The sequence below is a fragment of the Elgaria multicarinata genome, chromosome 18 (genome assembly GCF_023053635.1).
Source record: "Elgaria multicarinata webbii isolate HBS135686 ecotype San Diego chromosome 18, rElgMul1.1.pri, whole genome shotgun sequence".
NCBI classification, from domain to species: Eukaryota; Metazoa; Chordata; class Lepidosauria; order Squamata; family Anguidae; genus Elgaria; species Elgaria multicarinata.
Genome location: NC_086188.1, coordinates 3,110,679 through 3,128,489, shown reverse-complemented (window position 1 = coordinate 3,128,489; position 17,811 = coordinate 3,110,679). Strand labels below are relative to the sequence as shown.

The following is a 17,811-nucleotide window of genomic DNA, read 5'->3' as shown; positions in this document are numbered from 1 at the left end:
AGCTATGATTGTTATGGCTAAAGTGGCATCTCGAGTAGATATTTTGCATTCCGGGAGCCTCTGGTCCAACGTAGCATCTCGGCTAAAGGAATCTGAAGTGGTGGAACCCGTGGCTTGCGCAATTAGACAGAATAGTAGTATTCACAGCTTTGTGCACACGGACTTAGAGTGCTGATGACCTTTTAGTGTTTATTTCTAAACTCCAGACCTCTGTTCCTGGTGAAGTTGAGTAATACTTTCGGTGAACTGTCCGGTTGTTCAGTTAATCGGTCAAAGTCTGAGTTGATGCCGATTGGAGACAGCCTATCTCCTAGTGTGTTGGCTAATGGCCAATTTCGGTGGTGCCCTGATTTTATTACCAATCTGGGAATACTTATTCCCAGAAAGATATCTCAGTTGTTTAAAATTAATTTGAGTAAGCTGATTGTTGAAATTGTGCGAGACATAGATAGATGGGCACCGTTAAAGCTGAGCTTGTGGGGTAAAGTCAACACACTGAACAGTGGTGTGTTCCATTGGACTACAACAACCATGATCCACAGCCATTGCCTCTGGAAGGCGCCAGGTTGGGGAAAGGGTGGCGAAACCAAGTGGATGATCCCGCGATCCTTACCTTTTCCCCTCCGCTAGAGCTGGCGTAGCGAAGCAGCTACGTGGCCCGGAGGTCATGGGTTCAAATGTCACCTCTGCCGAATACACAGTTGGCGGCTTTTCACGATTAATTCTCTCTCCTACCCCCCGCCACCTCCATATAATATCTGTAATGGGGATCATAGAGCCAACCTTCCTTCCAAGGTTCTTTCAGGGATTACGAGGAAAATATTACGGGTGCTTTAATGTTAAAAAATAAGCACCAGATAAAACGTGAAGTAGTTGTTACTATTAGTATGAATGAATGTTTGCCACTGAGGAACCCTCCTGCTCACTTATCTGAAAATCCACTTACTGGAATATTTTCCCGACATGAACCTACCCGAACACTATATTCAACATCTAAGGTCCTCCTCTGAGTGCCTACTCCGAGGGAAGTTTGGAGGACGGCAACAAGAGAGAGGGCCTTCTCTGTGGTGGCCCCCCAACTGTGGAACAATCTCCCTGACTAGGCCCACCTGGCGCCGACATTGTCATCTTTTCGGCGCCAGGTCAAGACTTTTCTCTTCTCCCAGGCATTTAGCAATATGTAATGAGCCTCGGTCTCCTTTTTTTTTTTAGACTCATAGTTTTTAAAGTTGTTATAGTGGTTTTAAATGTATGTGGATATTGTATGTTTTTGTGGTTTTTTAATTTTTGTATATTATTTTTAAGCGTCTAAATCTTATGTAAACTGCCCAGAGAGCTTCGGCTATGGGGCGGTATACAAATGCAATAAATAATAATAGGAAAGGAAAGGAACCTCTCGTGCAAGCACTGAGTCATTACTGACTCTTGGAGGGACGCCAGCTTTCGCTGACGTTTTCTTGGCAGGCCTTATAGTAGGGTGGTTTGCCGTTGCCTTCCCCGGCCGTGATTACCTTTCCCCCAGCTAACTGGGTACTCATTTTACCAACCTCGGGAGGATGGAAGGCTGAGTCGACCCGAGCCGGCTGCCTGAAACCAGCCGTGGGGAGACTTTTGGCTGCAGAAACTGCTGCTTTACCGCTCTGCGCCACACGAGGCTCTAAATAATAATAATAATAATAATAATAATAATAATAATAATAATAATAATAGCAGCATGATGTAAACTCCCCTTCCCCGCTCACATGGGTGAACTTTTGAAGTATGTTCAGGCAGGTTTGAGTATCTAAACGTGCAAGAAACAGGTATTGTGACTTCAACCCATATTGGAGCCCAGCAGAGGAGGGTTAAAATGCCCAATCTCGCTGTTGACGTCTTTTGGGGGTGCGTGAATTATGTACATCAGGCAGGCTACAAAATGGACGTTCAAAACACAAAACCCGAAGGTCTACAGTTTGGAATGTTCTCGTGTCTCTTGTCCTCCCTGTTGGTAGAATCCTGCTAGATTGAATCTCGTGCCGGTCGCCCTAGCCCTGGGAGGCAGTGTGCAGCGGTTCCCGTTTTACAGATGAGCAACTGAGGCCGAGAGAGAGAAAGCAGCAAACTCGTGAAAGGCCGTGTAGGAAATTCAAAGAAGTCAGGACTTGAACGCAAGGCCCCGGAACCTAGTTGTGTGTGTGTATACGGACAGCAGAGACCCTTTGTGTTTCAGGAGAACAGCTTTAAGAGCGTTCAGGGAAGGGACGCAGCGTGACTGGCATTCGCTCACTAATTTTATTGCATTCCTCGGAGTTTGAACAAGGATTACGGGTGGCTGGCGCCGGAGTAAGCTCACTCCACCGCCCTGGGTTGTGTATTCTGTTTGTGAGGAGTTTAGGGAGAGTGTGTTTCATCGTCGTTTTGAGTTTCTCGCTTTGCTGAGTTGTCTTTTGCTCCGGTCCGTCGAAGTGGACGGAGGTTTGCTCACTCGCTTCCTTCCGAAACGTCCAGCGAGGTTCGTTTCGCGTGTTACGTTTTTCCTTTGCCTCCGTGTCAGAAACACAGTGGTGGAGTGTCTTGTTTTGCGTTCAGAAGACCCTACGTTTTATTCCCAGGATCCCAAGGATCTGGGCTGGATACGGCCTCTGACCTGGACACCCAGGAAATACACTCCCAGATAACATTGGCCTTACAGAATCAATGGGACAAGGCAGCATCATGGGTGTTGGTGTGTTTACACTCTCGCAGTATGAGAGGGTGTTTTTTTTTTCTATTTGGCCGTGAGCACGTGGTTGGGGTGAGTTTCTGGCCTGTTGGGGAAATTATTTATTTATTTGTTTATTATTTATTTATTTATTTATTTATTGCATTTTTATACCACCCAATAGCCAGAGCTCTCTGGGCGGTTTGCAAAAATTAAGACCGTGGAAACCATTCAAAATATAAAACCAACAGTATAAAAGCATAATATAATATGCAATATGAAAACACAACCAGGATAAAATCGAGCCACCATGCAGAATTTAATGCAGATTTAAAATACAAATTTAAAACAGCAAAGTTTACAATTAAGTTAATAGAGCGTTAAAATGCTGAGAAAATAAAAAGGTCTTCACCTGGCCTCTGAAAGGATATAGTGAAGGTGCCAGGCGAATGCCTTTAGGGAGCTCATTTCTCAGCCGGGGTGCCACAGCAGAGAAGGCCCTGCTCCTGGTAGCCACCTGCCTCACTTCCTTTGGCAGGGGCTCACGGAGAAGGACCCCTGAGGATGACCTTCGGGTCTGGGCAGGTACCAATGGGAGGATAAGTTCTAAGAATCTGTGGCACCGATGCATTTGATTCTGAATCTTAAATCATCTGAGATCTCCTGAGTTTGCGATGACAGAGTTCAGAATACGGGGAGGACTCCTTGCCCTGCGATTGCAGAGCACTGGTTAAGAGCACAAGCTAGGCGCTGAACCTGCCTGGTTTGGATTTCGTCTGAGACCCAAACTCATTTGGTAGCCTTTGGCAGCCTGCCACCTCACTGCCACACACTTGTAATTTGGGGATAATTATACAGGCCTGCCTTACAGGGTTGTGGTCAGGATGTCTGGATTCCCAGCCAGCAGGGCCATTGGCTAGGAATCATGGGAGTTGTAGTCCGACGCCTTGGGCAGACACAAGATGTGAAGCACTCTGATGGCTTTTGAGATCTGGAGTGGCATAATATCTGACCCGGTGTGTCTCTAGGGGAATTCTCCTTGGGCAAACGTCCCTCCTACACCCAGAAGGTGAGACTGAGGATAAGAAGGACTCACCCTCAGAGTGACTCACTGCCATTTCCCCCCTGCACGGCTCTGGGTGGAAGGGGCTGAACCCTGGACGGCAACTCTTGCAGCGTTCCAACGGGCACAGCCTGACTCCCCTTCATCTCAGCGCTGGGTGTGGTGGAACGATCCAATCACACCAAGTGAAGACATGCAGCGGGAAACGCCCCCCCCAACAGAAGCCGATTGCAGAGGAGAACGCACCATGAATCATGCTGGGGTGCGGCAGCTGCCCTCCTGCGTGGACAGTGCTTGGGGCTTCTCGTGCTGGAGCGGTCATCATTTCTGCCGCTTGGCCATCGATGCTGCCGCCCTGGCCAGGCTCCTGAAGCCAGCCTGGTGCACCTTTTCGCCCCCAATGGAGTCACTGCCTGCGGTGGTCTGGCTGGCATCCCTGGCACGGCCTAGACTGGTAATAACCGCCTGGCTCAAATTGTGCACAGTTGCCTTCTCCGCCCGCCCCCCCTTCTCCCCATGGCTGTCCGGGGACGGAGAACAGAGGCCGGCTCTGTGCAGAATCCTGGCTGGGCTTCAGGCGAGTGTCAGTTGCTGGGCAAGGCCCTTTAATCCCCAGACCTGTGAAATTCTACAAACTGCTTAAGAAAACAGGACAGCCAGGAGGGGGGGCGGGCGGAGGGGAGGGCAGGCGAGGGAGAGGGACACGAAAACAAGCCGAGGCTGAACCGGTCCATGCGTCACCTCACCAGCCTGGCCCTCCTGCCTATGGGGCTTTCGGGAGAACTCCTGCCGGGGCAGAGCACCAATCAGCGCCTCTCTCTGGAGCAGGCTGGTCCCACGGGGCTCTGGCCACCCCACGGGGATGCTGCTGACCGTCATGCTTCTGCCCTCCCCTTTCCATACCGGGTCATAGCAGGCTGTCAAGTTCAATTCGGTGAGGATCGGGGCGTGGAACTCCAGACGCCGTCTGAGACGGTGTCGCATAAGTCGCTGGCGTGAGCTCTACGTGGGTGAGGCTTAGTGGCTCAGGATGTGAGCTGAGGACTCTCCTCAGCCCCTGGCATGGCACCGCCTTAGGTACACATCGCCTCCGCCACCTAGTGGCGATTTGGCAGTAATGATGCCGGCCCGCCTTACAGGGTTGTCGTAAAGTTTGCTATAGAACATTAGAAGGTCCCAGGTATCCATGTAGTCCCAAGGTCAACACAAGTGTCCATTTTGTGAACTGCCCAGAGAGCTTCGGCTATTGGGAGGCATAAAAATGTAATAAATAAATAAATGGTCCAGCTTTCTGCTCATTCAGTTATCGATTGACCTGGTTATTTGACGATGACTGATGATGATGATTTATTGCTTTTGTATCCTGCCTTTTTAAGGCGGCGTACATAATCCTCCTCCTCCTCTTCATTTTTATCCTCACAACAACAACCCTGTGAGGTAGGTTGGGCTGAGAGTCTGTGACTGGCCCAAAGTCACCCAGTTGGGTTTCCATGGCTGAGCGGGGAGGGAAAACACCTTTTTCTTTTTTTATGATGCTAAAATATTTACACGCAGGCCTGTTTGACCTGCTTTTATTTTGTATGTTTTGCTTTGGAGTTTTTATTTTTTGAAATGAAAAGGCAGGCGACAAACGAGAAGAGCGTAAGGGTGCAAACGGCAGGCTACCCCAACCTAGGGCTTTCTAGATGTTTTGGACTACAACTTCCATCGTCCCCTGGCCAACGTGGCCAGTGATCAGGAACACTGGGAGTTGCAGCTTGAAACACCGGGGTGGGGGGTGGGGGCACATTTGGGGAAAGTTGGACTGTAGATTGGACGTTTATGACATGAAACCTTGCAAGGGAAAAAAACGTGCCAGCGACTGAGAACTTTGCATCCTTTTAGATGAGTTGTAATCGACGAAAGCCCTTTAGCTGTGATTTGCTCTAGAGGTGTGCAATGCCAGCCAAGGAGAGATGGGCCCATAGCTTCGGCTATTGGGCGGTATTCAAATATAATTAATAAAATAAATAATTAATAAATAGGTTTGCAGCGCCATTGGCCGGCTTTGAGCCAAGGGTCATGATCCACCAGGACGTTCTGCCGTGCAAATTTCTCTGAAGCGAGCGGTTCATTTCAGCCAAGCTTGCCCCGGAGGGACGCCCAGCGGATTGGGCCCTGTCTTAATTAGCAGGAGGCGGAGATGCCGTTTTGGATGTTTAATGTTTTGGCACCACAATGTCTTGGGTTGGCGCTGAGTGCTTGTTGCTCAGCGGCCAGCCCACCTTCACATCTGGTTTTTTTAAGGCATCATCCGGTGCCTGTTTAGACAGAGAAAAAGCCTACAACCCCCAGCATGCCGTAGCTAGGTGTTATGACCGAGACACGCTGGGAGCTGTAGGCTTATTTTCCCTGTCTGGTGACCAAAGGAAGACGAACGGAGGCTAAATTGGAACTTGTCCCCAAACTGCGCTGATTATAGCCTCCCGTTGAGAGCTGAAACTGCATTTTGGAAATGTGATGGCAGCTGAGTGTGTTTCGGGCTCATGGGGTCATCTCTTCAAGAGGTTTTCAGCATCAGCATTTTCAGGGATCCCTTCCCAATGCCGTTGACGTCCGTTTCCTGCTGGCACAATGTCTCTCTTCCTCGTTTTTTGTCTGTTGAAAAGAGCCCCTAAGCCCCCTGGATAGGATCTCTGGGCCCAGGGGGTTGACTCTATTGTCCCGCTGTCAGTTCTGAGCCGGTGACCAAGAGCCATGGAGTGTGACGCTGTCTCATTCTGCGGCTGCTGTTTTGTTTTTTTATCATAGCATTTCTGGAAATTTGTCCGCATCCTTAGGTCCGTTTAAGAAGTTGCTTTCCCTTCCTTGACCCAGAAAATATTTTGTCTCATTTCACATAGTTTCTGGACTTGAGATTTCTCCCCCCAGTTTCAACCTGCCTCCTGGGTTGCGCATTGCAGATGGCGAGAGCCTGTTCTAGTTCTGCACATTCTACTATTGCCAGCAAGCTAAATATTTTGGGCAGAACAGGATTGAGTGCGGAATCAGCTTGGTGCTGCTCAAGAGGAAATCATCTTAAAGACTTCGCCACAGTGTTGGACCGGGAGTCGGGAGATCCGGGTTCTAGTCCCCACTCGGCCATGGAAACCCACGGGGCGACTTTGGGCCAGTCACAAACTCTCAGGCCAACCTACCTCACAGGGTTGTTGTTGTGAGGATAAAAATGGAGAGGAGGAGGATTATGGGAGGAAAAAAAGGCAGGATATAAATGCAATAATAAAATAAATAAATTGGTATTCATTTATTTATTACATTGTTATACTGCCCAATAGCCAAAGCTCTCTGGGCGGTTCACAAAAATTAAAACCACAATAAAACAACCAACAGGTTAAAAGCACAATTACAAAATACAGTATAAAAAGCACAACCAGGATAAAACCACGCAGCAAAATTGATATAAGATTAAAATACAGAGTTAGAACAGTAAAATTTGAATTTAAGTTAAAATTAAGTGTTAAAATACTGAGTGAATAAAAAGGTCTTCAGCTGGCGACGAAAGCAGTACAGTGTAGGCGCCAGGCGGACCTCTCTGGGGAGCTCATTCCACAACCGGGGTGCCACAGCAGAGAAAGCCCTCCTCCTAGTAGCCACCTGCCTCACTTCCTTTGGCAGGGGCTCATGGAGAAGGGCCCCTGTAGATGATCTTAAGGTCCTGGCAGGTACATCTGGGAGGAGGCGTTCCTTCAAAATGTCTGTGTTTAGCTGACATTTCCTGATCAGTTCTTCTTTCTCCCCTCCTTCCTTCTTCATTGTTATGATCAGGATTCGTATCCTTCTCATGCTTTAAAATTAAACACACGTGGATACTTTGACACACGGAAATATTTCCTCCACTGACGACACTTGATCGTTTCACCCAGTTTTGTGTGTATGTCACCGTTGACGCAGAAGGTGATTCACAGAGGAAGAGAAACATAAGAAGGCTAGGTCTCAGCCCTGAGGAGCCTGCAGTGTCCGTTTTGATTGACAGGGGAATAGAGGGAGGGAGGGGGAGCGAAAAGGGAGAGGGAGGGCCTGCTAACCAGGGATGCGCGGGACCACCTTGATTTGCTTCAGTTGGGAATGCGGACTAATGGGTTCACTGCCGAAAGCTTCCCAAAATAACGATGGGGAGGGTGAGATTTGAGGGGGAGACTTTAAAGAAATGTAAACACACACTCCTCCCTCTCCACAACTCTGCGTCTCCAAAGCCCAAGGGGTTCCCCTCCCCTCTCAAAAAGGCAAAAGACTTGCCCTTGCCTTTTCTGTGAAATTGCAAGTCCTTCGTCTGTTTCAGAGAGGTTCTGCTCAAGTGATCTCTAGGCCCCGCACTGCTATGGGGCGGTGGCGTGGGTCTTAGAATCCTGCCTGCTGAGCTGGTTTTGGGCCTTGGGGGGGGGGTGTTGTGTGGGTGTGTGATCAGATTCCCCCACTCCAAAGAAGACAGCGGTGTCGTAGCGGCCTGCGGCTCATCTGGGATTGGGGATGGAGCCTCCGCCCCGTGTTACTATAGAAAGCCGCTGGGGCTGGCCAGACGGGAGGCGAGTCCCTCGGTTTGGCGGAGACCCCGGCAGCGACAGGGGACCACATCATAGGCCGGCTCCCAGCATCAAACGTGCCGGGAGAGGCAACCTCTGTTTATTTCCAGCCTGGCCCGCCTCCAGTGCCGCTTCTCTGGATTGCGGGGTTGAGCCGTGGTCTAGCTAATAACGTGGTGCAGTTAATAACGTTCTGGGCTGGCTGGGCTCCTCTGCGTGGAGCGGTGGAACCGAGAGGCCCCGTTCTCGTAGGAAGCGGAGAAAACACCCTGATAAGAAAACACCCGATATTGAGGAGGGATCCTCGTCTCACGCGCGCGGCCTCCCCCTTGCCCCGGACAAGTCGGCCCCACCATGTCTAGTGATCGGGGCTGGCAAAACGTGGCCCGTCTGGCGATGGTGTTTGAGAACGGAGGGTTTTGAATTATGCTGGGTGGGGCGGTTAAATCTAGGTTTCCAAAAATAGGGGACTTTCAGCACAGCAGTGCCTCTTTTTTGTGTCTGTGTGGGGAGAGTTGCTTTGGGGGCAAACCGACAGACGGCTTTCCCGGGTTTCGTGTCTCCAGGTTTGCCAACCGCAGCGTCACAACCTGGCGCATCCTTTGCCCTGCTCACCTGCCTGACGGCCGCACAGTTCCCTTTGGGAATTACCCGTTCCACCTGATGCAGTGGGATGCCTGCAAGGTGAGCCTGGAGGAGACGGGTCTCCCTGCTCTCGCTCCTTGGCACCTGCTATCGAGAGGTAAACTGCTGCGGGAAATGGAGGCTCCATTGAGTTATCAGGGCAACACCCAATGACCCTCCATGAAGTGATCTAACACGTTCTTACAGCCTGAAGCCCTCTTGGCAGGGTGCGGGAGCAAAGGTTGTACTGTATTCATTTTTAAAAAAATTAAAGTTATTTCTAGGCTGCTTTTAACTGTGGCACCCACTGAAGGAGGCCTACAAGATAAAACCCACACAAACATATACTGTGGAGGCTGGTGGCTACGATGTCAGCGGGGCGGTGAATCCGCTCTGGGTTTCAGTTAGCTCTCTAAAGGGGCTGGCCACCATGGTTTCCTCGATGCCGCCGTGACGTTGGGCATTTTGGGGGAAGTGCTGCGGGCAGGATTTGTCCCAGGAACAATCGGGGAACAGTTTGCGGCCAGCGTCCGGGACGACCCCCCCACCCATTCCCCCTGGGTCCAAGATACAAAGAGGGGCATTTTGGGAGACAGGGTGGGGGAAGCGGTGACGCAGCAGAGGCACGGGGCGCTTTCCGCGTCCTGCCTTTGTGTCGGAGAAGAAAGGGGCACCCTTGAGGTCAAAGCAGAGCGATGGCTTGCCGGAGAGGCCTGGCTGCTGGCCAAGTTCCCTCAGCCGGACCGAGGAAAGCAAAGGGCAGAGTTTGAGGCAGGCGCGGCCGGACGGCACGTCTGTGCGTTTTTGGGATAGGTGGTTGGCAATGGTCAATTGCGCCCTGGCCCTGCTCTCTTCCGTTTCCGGGGGGTGGGGGGGCTTCTTGGTGGATTGGGCCCTTGTGAATTGGGGCGGTGGCCCCATCAGGAGTTTCCACCTTGCGCACCAAACGTCGTTGGCCTCCTTCGTGTGTTTTGCAGCCCGCCCTGTTTTACCGATGCCGTCGCCTCCGTTTGGGTTATAATTTCGCCTTTTCTTGGGCCTCCTGGCCGGCGTCTCCGTTTTCAAGGCGCTCGACAAGGAGCAAATATTTTCATGGTGGCAAAGCCCGGGCAGCTGGACGGGTCGCGGCTGTCGAGGGTTGGGCCTCCGGATCCGAGCCGTTCGGGGGCAGGCTCGGGAGGTATTGGCGGCCGCATCCAGATTCATCCTTCATCCCGGCCTCTTCCAGTCATGCCTGGCCAGACAGGGCTGGGAAGGGAAGTGAATCATCCTTTCAGGTGTGCCTGCAAGGCAAACAGGAGCGTGGCCAGCCGGTGGCGCGAGGGACCGGCTTCCTCTCTGAGGTGTTTGCCAGCCAGCCGACGGGCGGCAACAAGCCGGGCTCTGTGCACATCCAGGCTGAGCTCACTATCTGGCATCTCCCGTGAATGATGGTGTATTTAGGAGTTAACGTTTATATCCTGTCCGTCCAGCTATTAGCCATGGTTGCTGAATGGAACCTCCCTGGATAGAGGCAGTCTAGCTGGGGTTCCCCAGAAGGCCACACCCACTTCCACTGACTGTCAAGCGTTTTGTGCAGTCCCCCACCCCAATTCTAAAAGTTTGGGAAATCTCTCTTAAGCCTTAGTAAGGGCTTTAAGCTACAACATGCTGGTTCGTTTTGTATTCCCCCCCTCCTCGGGAACTTCTCTGGAGTCGAACCTGGCCCTCGGTATTGCTTTATCCCTAGCTGTTCATCATGGATGTTAGTGGAGCCTCTGTGATCAGAAGCACTCTACCCTAACACTGGGGACTAGGCACTGGGGAGAGCCATCTCTCTTTCTTGCCCTGCAAGAAATCTGGACTAGATCTATTTATTTATTTATTACATTTATATACCACCCTGTAGCCGAAGTGCTCTGGGCTGTTTACAAAAGTTTAAAACAGTAAACATTAAAAAAGCATACAAAATTTAAAACCATCCAAAACATAAAGACAACTGTGTAAAAACTAGATGCTGGGCAAGGCGGACCTGTGGCCCGATCCAGTCCTTACGCTCGAGGAGCAGCATTTTAGGCTTCGCGACAACCTTAGGAGGTAGACCAAGGTCCCCCCCACCCCCCAATACAGTGGTTCAAAGGTGCAGGAATGTAGTTAAAGGCAAGGCAGGCCTCCCGTAATGACATGGTGCGTGGTGAGGTTTCCCAGAACCACGAGACGTCGGCCTCCAAAGCACACCCCATGCCGGGCCTTGTCGGACATGGCTCTCGCCAAGTAGAAAATGACAGGCTGACTCAGGCGTCCGTCCCCCCCCCCCCCCAGCTCCCCATCCTTCCGGAACCCAGGCCTTTCGGAGGCAACGCAAGCCAGAAAGGAGCTGCCATCCTTTGGGCTGGCTTTGAGCGCCCTGAGAGAAGAGCACCGTGTTCTTTTGGAAACGAATGCAGGTCCCACGTTGCCACGGGGGCTAGTGGCCAGACCATTTCCTTTTTAAAAAGGCCGTTTGTCCGGGGTGTCCCTGTGGAAAGGCGGAGAGGGCTCCTGTATCTTTAACCGTCGTCGAGAAAAGGGAAATCTCCAGGTTTGGTCCCAGAACTCGTTTACAGTTCCGGGATCCAGCGATGCAATCGTTACTAAAACAGCAACAGTAGCGGCAGCCCGCCTTCACTTTTGAGCAGTTCGGACTAAATTGTGATAACGATTTTGATGATACTGATGATGATGATGATAAACCAAGGGTTCATCGCCTCCTTGTTTCGCGTTAGCCTTCCCCTGATCGGATGCATTGGACTACAGTTCCCATCATCTCCATCCAGCGCTTCCGGCGGCCAATATTTATACCTGCTGTATAAAAACTCTTTGGCAGTGCCACTTGGGGTTGATGGGCGTTGCAGTCCAAAGCATCTAGAGAGCCCCAGGTTGGAGGAGGGCGGCACCCTTTTCCCCGGCCAGCCGGGATGGGTGATCCTGGATCCCCCCCCCAGCCTGTCTCTGGATTTTGGGTGGGGTCCGGCTCCTGCGTGGAGCCATGAAAGCCACTCTGTCCTCTCTCTGCTGGCGCCTGTGCCTTCAGCGACCGCATCTGGGCGTGGGTGGGCCGGTGGGCTGGTCACACCGTCCCCTCAAAGGGGCTCTGTCAAGCCGGAGCTGGGAGCGACGGTTTGTTGGCGGACGGGAGGGAGCGGCAGCCTTGAGGAGCTCCAACCAGGCCCCCCCTCCCACCTCCCCCCTTTCCCGATCAGGCCATCCGCGCCCTCGTGCATCTGGGACTCTGCATAGCGGCCGTTTCGTCCCCGGAGAAGCGAGCCCGGCAAATTCTCGTCCAGCTCCTTCCAGCTGGGGAGCAAAGGTGGGTAGAATCTGCTGCCTGATTTGAGGGAGGGATGGATGGGATTCCAACTCGAAACCCAGGTCTGCCCCCTTAGCACGGGAGTCCTGGCTTTCTGGGTCATCTTCCACCCCTTTCTCAGCAGCCGTGCCCGAAGGAAACCTCAGATGCCGGGTTTCTCGTTCTGGAGAGACGAGGAAAACCGTGGGCAGGGTTTCAAAACTGTTCCTGCCTTTGAGGATTTCAACCAACGGGCATCATGGTACTGGAGCGATGGACAAAAACGCGACGGACAAAAAACTCTTGCTAAATGTTTCGTTTAAAAGATGCCAGTTTAATGTCAGCCTCTTGGAGCCCTTTCACATTTGATTTCCCTTCCAGCCGCCGATGTAGAACTTTGCAGAAAATCCAAAGGCTGTTGAACCCTGAACCGTGGTAGCCAATGCTTAATACATTCAATAATTGGCCATTTGCTGCCCTTTGATGGTATCCAGCTGTTGCCACCTGTCTAAAAAGCATGTTTCCAGCAGGCCTGGAATTCATCACCTAAGAACAAACGCAAGGCATTCTCTGAGCATATGCAGAGTCCTTCCTGATCAGTTACTGTTTATTTCACCGTCCCTTCCTTGTCCCAGGACTTCTTTCTTTCTTCGTTAAGATCCCCCAAAATGCCTCCCCTCTGTCTGACGCCCGGTTTCCTTTTCCTTCCGCCAGACCAGGTTGAACCCACCTCGCCCCTCCCCACGGCAGCCATGGCAGAGCCCGAGGATTCGCCGCACCCCAGCCCTGGCGAGGCCCCGGCGGAAGAGGCCTCCCCCCAGAACGACGCCTTCCCTCTCTCGTCGCTGGCCAACCTGTTTGAGAGCGAAGACGGCGGCGCCGAGGCCGCCCGGAGCCCGCCGGGGTCCGGAGACGGCAAGCAGAACCTGCGGATGAAATTCCACGGGGCCTTCCGCAAGGGAGTCCCCAACCCCATGGACCTCCTGGAATCCACCATCTACGAGTCTTCGGTCGTGCCGGGGCCCAAGAAGGCTCCCATGGACTCGCTCTTCGACTACGGCACCTACCGCCACCACCCCAGCAACAACAAACAGAGGCGCAAGAAAGCCCTGGAGTGAGTAGGGGGGAGCCGTCTCCCCGGCAGGTGGCCGTGGACCCCTTTCCTGGGTTAGGAGGGAGGGCCCCGCGGCAAGCGGCGGGGGAGCGTCCGAGTCCACCGGGCAACGTTGCGGTCGGGGCAAACCGGCTGCGTGAAGAGCACGCCCTTAGCCACCGACGGCTGGAGAAATTTGGGAGTCCCCTTTTCAAATCCAAATCTTCATTATGCAACCAAAATAGGTTTTAGCCAACATCAACAATAGAAACCACAAAATACAATATAAAACCGGGTATTATAGTAGTTCGGTCACAATAATATATATTAATGACAGTTCTGTTAATTAATCAGGATATAAATTATAGCAGCTCATAACCTAGACCAGGTCCTTGCCCTCTCTTGCAGTTCTAAGCTGAGCTGCTTTAACTGCGAACCTAGCTATGCTTAATAGAACGGACTTGGATGCATTTGTAAGTAGGCGAATAACTGTATCCATGCCATTGAGACTGGCTGCTTGTACTAGGTGTCTCTTTAGATATTTGTCTCTAGGGCTTTTATAGAGTTTACAGTGTAGTCCCCTTTTGGCACTGGGATAAAGAGAGGGCCCTTGAGCATGCAAAGAGTGCTGTTTCCTCACCTCCGAGTTCTCACACACCACTCCCTCCCGTGCGCTCAGAGGGCGCCTTTAGCCGCCTCTCGGGTGAGGCCCTCTTCCTCGGGTGCGGCCCAACGGTGCTGGTTCCCTCCCTCAAAGAGATCTCTGTGCTGTCCTGCCGCCTTGGCCATGCTCAGAGGGCGACTGGGCCTGCAGGGAGCGAAAGTGGGAGGGGCTCCTGCACATGCAGGATGAATGGCCTCCTTGAGGAATGTTCCAGGTGTGTGCCAGGAATGCCGCGAGGTGGCGAAAAGCCAGAGATGAGCACAAAACACCTTTATTTTGCTACTAGGGTTGTGTGTGTGAGAGAGAGATTCCTTCCCTCCTAGAGGCCAACTTCAAAACGCAGAGAGGAAAGATAGATGATTAAAAGAAAGGAAGCTTTCAGGTTAAGCTGCAATAAGCATATATTATAAATAATAACGGAACTGTAGCAGCTTTATTTATTTATTTATTCATTGCATTTTTATACCGCCCAATAACCAAAGCTCCCTGGGCGGTTCACAAAAATTAAAACCATTCAAAGTATAAAACTAACAATTTAAAAACACAACCAGGATAAATTTCTGCAGCAGTGCAGAAGTGCAAATTTAAAACAGCGAAGTTAACATTAAATGTATAGACTGTTAAAATGCGGAGAGAATAAAAAGGTCTTCACCTGGCGTCTAAAAGAGTATAGGGTAGGTGCCAGGCGAACCGCCTTAGGGTGCTTCTTCCACAGCCGGGGTGCCACAGCAGAGAAGGCCCTCCTCCTGGTAGCCACGTGCCTCGCTTCCTTTATCTGGTTTTGTTTTGGTTTTTTGCCCCAGTGTGCATGTGTGTGCGTGTGTGATCAAATAGAATTAAGTGTCTATCTGAGAACAGAAAAACAGAATTAAGATTCCAGCCGGGGAGATCTCAGCCCCAAAACCTGTTTGAAAGCCCTGGATTTGTGGCAAAGGGTTCGCCTGGTCACATGCAGAGTGCTCCTAAAGACACAGGCTGGGGGGGGGGGGGCAGGAGCGCACGGACACGAAGGCAGACGCCGGCCCAGAGGTCTGCAACCGGTGGTCTTCGGTAGGGCTGGACAAACGGAGCCACGTCTCCCACATCCGGAAGCCAAAGAATCCACCCTGCAGGTGTGACTCTGTCCAGAACTTAAGCTCTGCTTTGCTGCTTTCATCGGGGCAGTTTCCTCTCTGGTGCCTGCCGAGGTTCGCTCACGCCTGCCTTCTTTTTCCCTAGGAAGAAACGCCCCAGCACCAAAGGGCCGGCCCCCCACCCGCCGCCCATCCTCAAGATCTTCAATCGGCCCATCCTCTTTGACATCGTCTCCCGGGGTTCCACGGACGACCTGGACGGCCTCCTGCCCTTCCTGCTCACCCACAAGAAACGCCTGACGGACGAGGAGTTTCGAGGTGAGAAAAAGATTCCAGCCGGGTGGGGGGGGATCTCAGTCCCAAAACCTGTTTGAAAGCCCTGGATTTGTGGCAAAGGGCTTGCCTGGTCACATGCAGAGTGCTCCTAAAGACACAGGCTGGGGGGGGGGGGGCAGGAGCGCACGGACACGAAGGCAGACGCCGGCCCAGAGGTCTGCAACCGGGACGGATTTTGCAAAGCATGCCAGCCGAGACACGCCCGTTTATTTCACACAATGCTGTGGCCTCTTTCGGAGGTCACATTTCCAATGGATGTATTGGGGTGGGGAGGAAGAAGAAGGAAACGGAAGGTGAGTTGGGGGTCTGTGAGCTTCAGGGGCGCACAGCTGGATCACGGAGGAGGAGGAGGAGGCCGCGCTCCTAAAGACCCAACGGCCGACTTTTCTGCACGTTGGAGGCGGTTTGGAAAAAGGACTTGCCCTTTGTAGTGCCCCAGCCGTTTCGGTCCCTCTGGCTGAAAAGGATTTGGCAGGACTTTTCCAATTTTACTTGGCATATTTCAAGACGCGGTTAGAAACAGACCCTTCCCCTCTGCTTACAGAATTTTGGTTTGGGCCACGGTGGGGTGTATGATCTCCAGCAACAACAAAATTACTCACCATCTACAAACAAGACATCCCAGTTGGATGCAATCAGGTGGATCAGCATATATATTTTTTAACCAAAGAACGCTGTCTAAAAGTATGGATTTTCCCAACGTGGCGCCCTCCAGAGGGGTTGGACTGCAACTCCCATGATTCCCAGCCAGCACGCTGGCTGGGAATCATGGGACTTGCAGTCCAACCCCTCTGGAGGGCGTCAGATTGAGGGAGGCTGCAGGAATGTCTCACTACCGAGTTAAATTCCTCGTCTGTTTCTGGGAAGCCCTGTTCCGTCCCCGGTCTGTGATTTCGACCAACACGCCCCACGTAGCGTCAGACTTTGCTCCATCAACGGCAAGGCTAGAAAGCCTCCCCCGCGACCAAAAGGCAGCGGAGAATCCAAGGAGGGCCCGAGTGACGCAGTGCGTAAGTTGCGCGCGCATGAAGTGCCACCGCCCCTGGAAACGTCGACGACGTCTCCAGCGGGGCCAAACCCAGCTACGTTCATCACAGCAGGACAGAGTAAATGCCCATTTTCAGACCTGAGTTCCAGCGGCCAGAGCGTTGGGTTCGAATTTCCACTCGGCTTTTTAAGCTCGCTGGGTGAACTCAGGGCCAGTCTTTATCTCTCGGCCTGGCCTACCTTGCAGGGTTGCGGTGAGGATAAACGGGGGAGGCGAACGTAAGGCCGCTTTTTGCTCCTTGGAGAAAAGGCGAGGTTGTGCATGTCATCAGTGGTGAGCGTTCCCCCAGAGAAGGGAGTGAGGAACGCCTGGTTCACGCGCCGTCTCCCATCCTTCTCCGCTCCCAGAACCCTCGACCGGCAAGACGTGCCTCCCCAAAGCCCTGCTCAACTTGAACAATGGCAAGAATGACACCATCCCACTGCTGCTGGACATCGCCGAGAAAACGGGCAGCATGAGAGAATTCATCAACTCGCCCTTCCGCGACGTCTACTACCGAGGTAGGAGCACTCCAAGGCCGGGATGTGGGGGCTTGAGGAGAGGTGGCTGGGGGCCCCCCTCTCCTGGGACTGACACAGCCCCAACCCATCTTAACTCCTTTCCTAATGGAATCCCAAAATCTACACTTGGATTCTGGGACCGTTATAGCTCCTGCCAATGAACCGCCGACTCCGTTGCTGCCTTGTGCTCACTCCCAACTCTCTGGCCTTCAAGGCACTGTCAGGCTCCTTTGCATCCCCTTGGATAAAAGCAGCGGTGCAAAAAAAGTCACCGCAGTAGTGCTTTTTCTCCCCCACTTGCTATCCATGGACATTGAAAATGCCAAGTCGACTGTCAAGCAGAGACTGTTAGAGCAGTACGACAATGGAACCAGTGACCTAGGGAGGTGGTGGGCTCTTCCACACTAGAGGCCTTCAAGAGGCAGCTGGACAGCCCTCCGTCAGGGATGCTTTAGGGTGGATTCCTGCCTTGAGCAGGGGGTTGGACTCCATGGCCTTGTGGCCCCTTCCAACTCTACTATTCTATGATTCTATGATTCTCGATCCTCCCAAAGTGCAGGACATGGAATAATGGGCTCAAGTTAAAGGAAGCCAGATTCCGGCTGGACATCAGGAAAAACTTCCTGACTGTTAGAGCAGTACGACAATGGAACCAGTTACCTAGGGAGGCTGTGGTCTCTCCCACACTAGAGGCCTTCAAGAGGCAGCTGGACATCCATCTGCCAGGGATGCTTCAGGGCGGATTCCTGCATTGAGCAGGGGGTTGGACTCGATGGCCTTGTAGGCCCCTTCCAACTCTACTATTCTTTGATTCTATGATTCTATGATTCTTCTTTACCATCATGAATTTTATTACATCTGTGT

The 17,811-nt window shown here is 52.2% G+C and overlaps 1 protein-coding gene across 1 annotated transcript in view; it reads left to right on the top strand.

Annotated features, from left to right (window-relative positions):
• The window catches only part of TRPV4 (transient receptor potential cation channel subfamily V member 4), a 38,736-nt gene that overhangs the window by 4,191 nt on the left and 16,734 nt on the right, over positions 1-17,811 (top strand). Inside the window, exons 3-5 of the mRNA XM_063143778.1 lie at positions 12,948-13,347; positions 15,209-15,381; positions 16,795-16,947. Coding sequence (XP_062999848.1) covers positions 12,986-13,347; positions 15,209-15,381; positions 16,795-16,947 — 688 coding nt within the window. The 5' untranslated portion in view covers positions 12,948-12,985. The remainder of the gene's footprint in view (positions 1-12,947; positions 13,348-15,208; positions 15,382-16,794; positions 16,948-17,811) is intronic.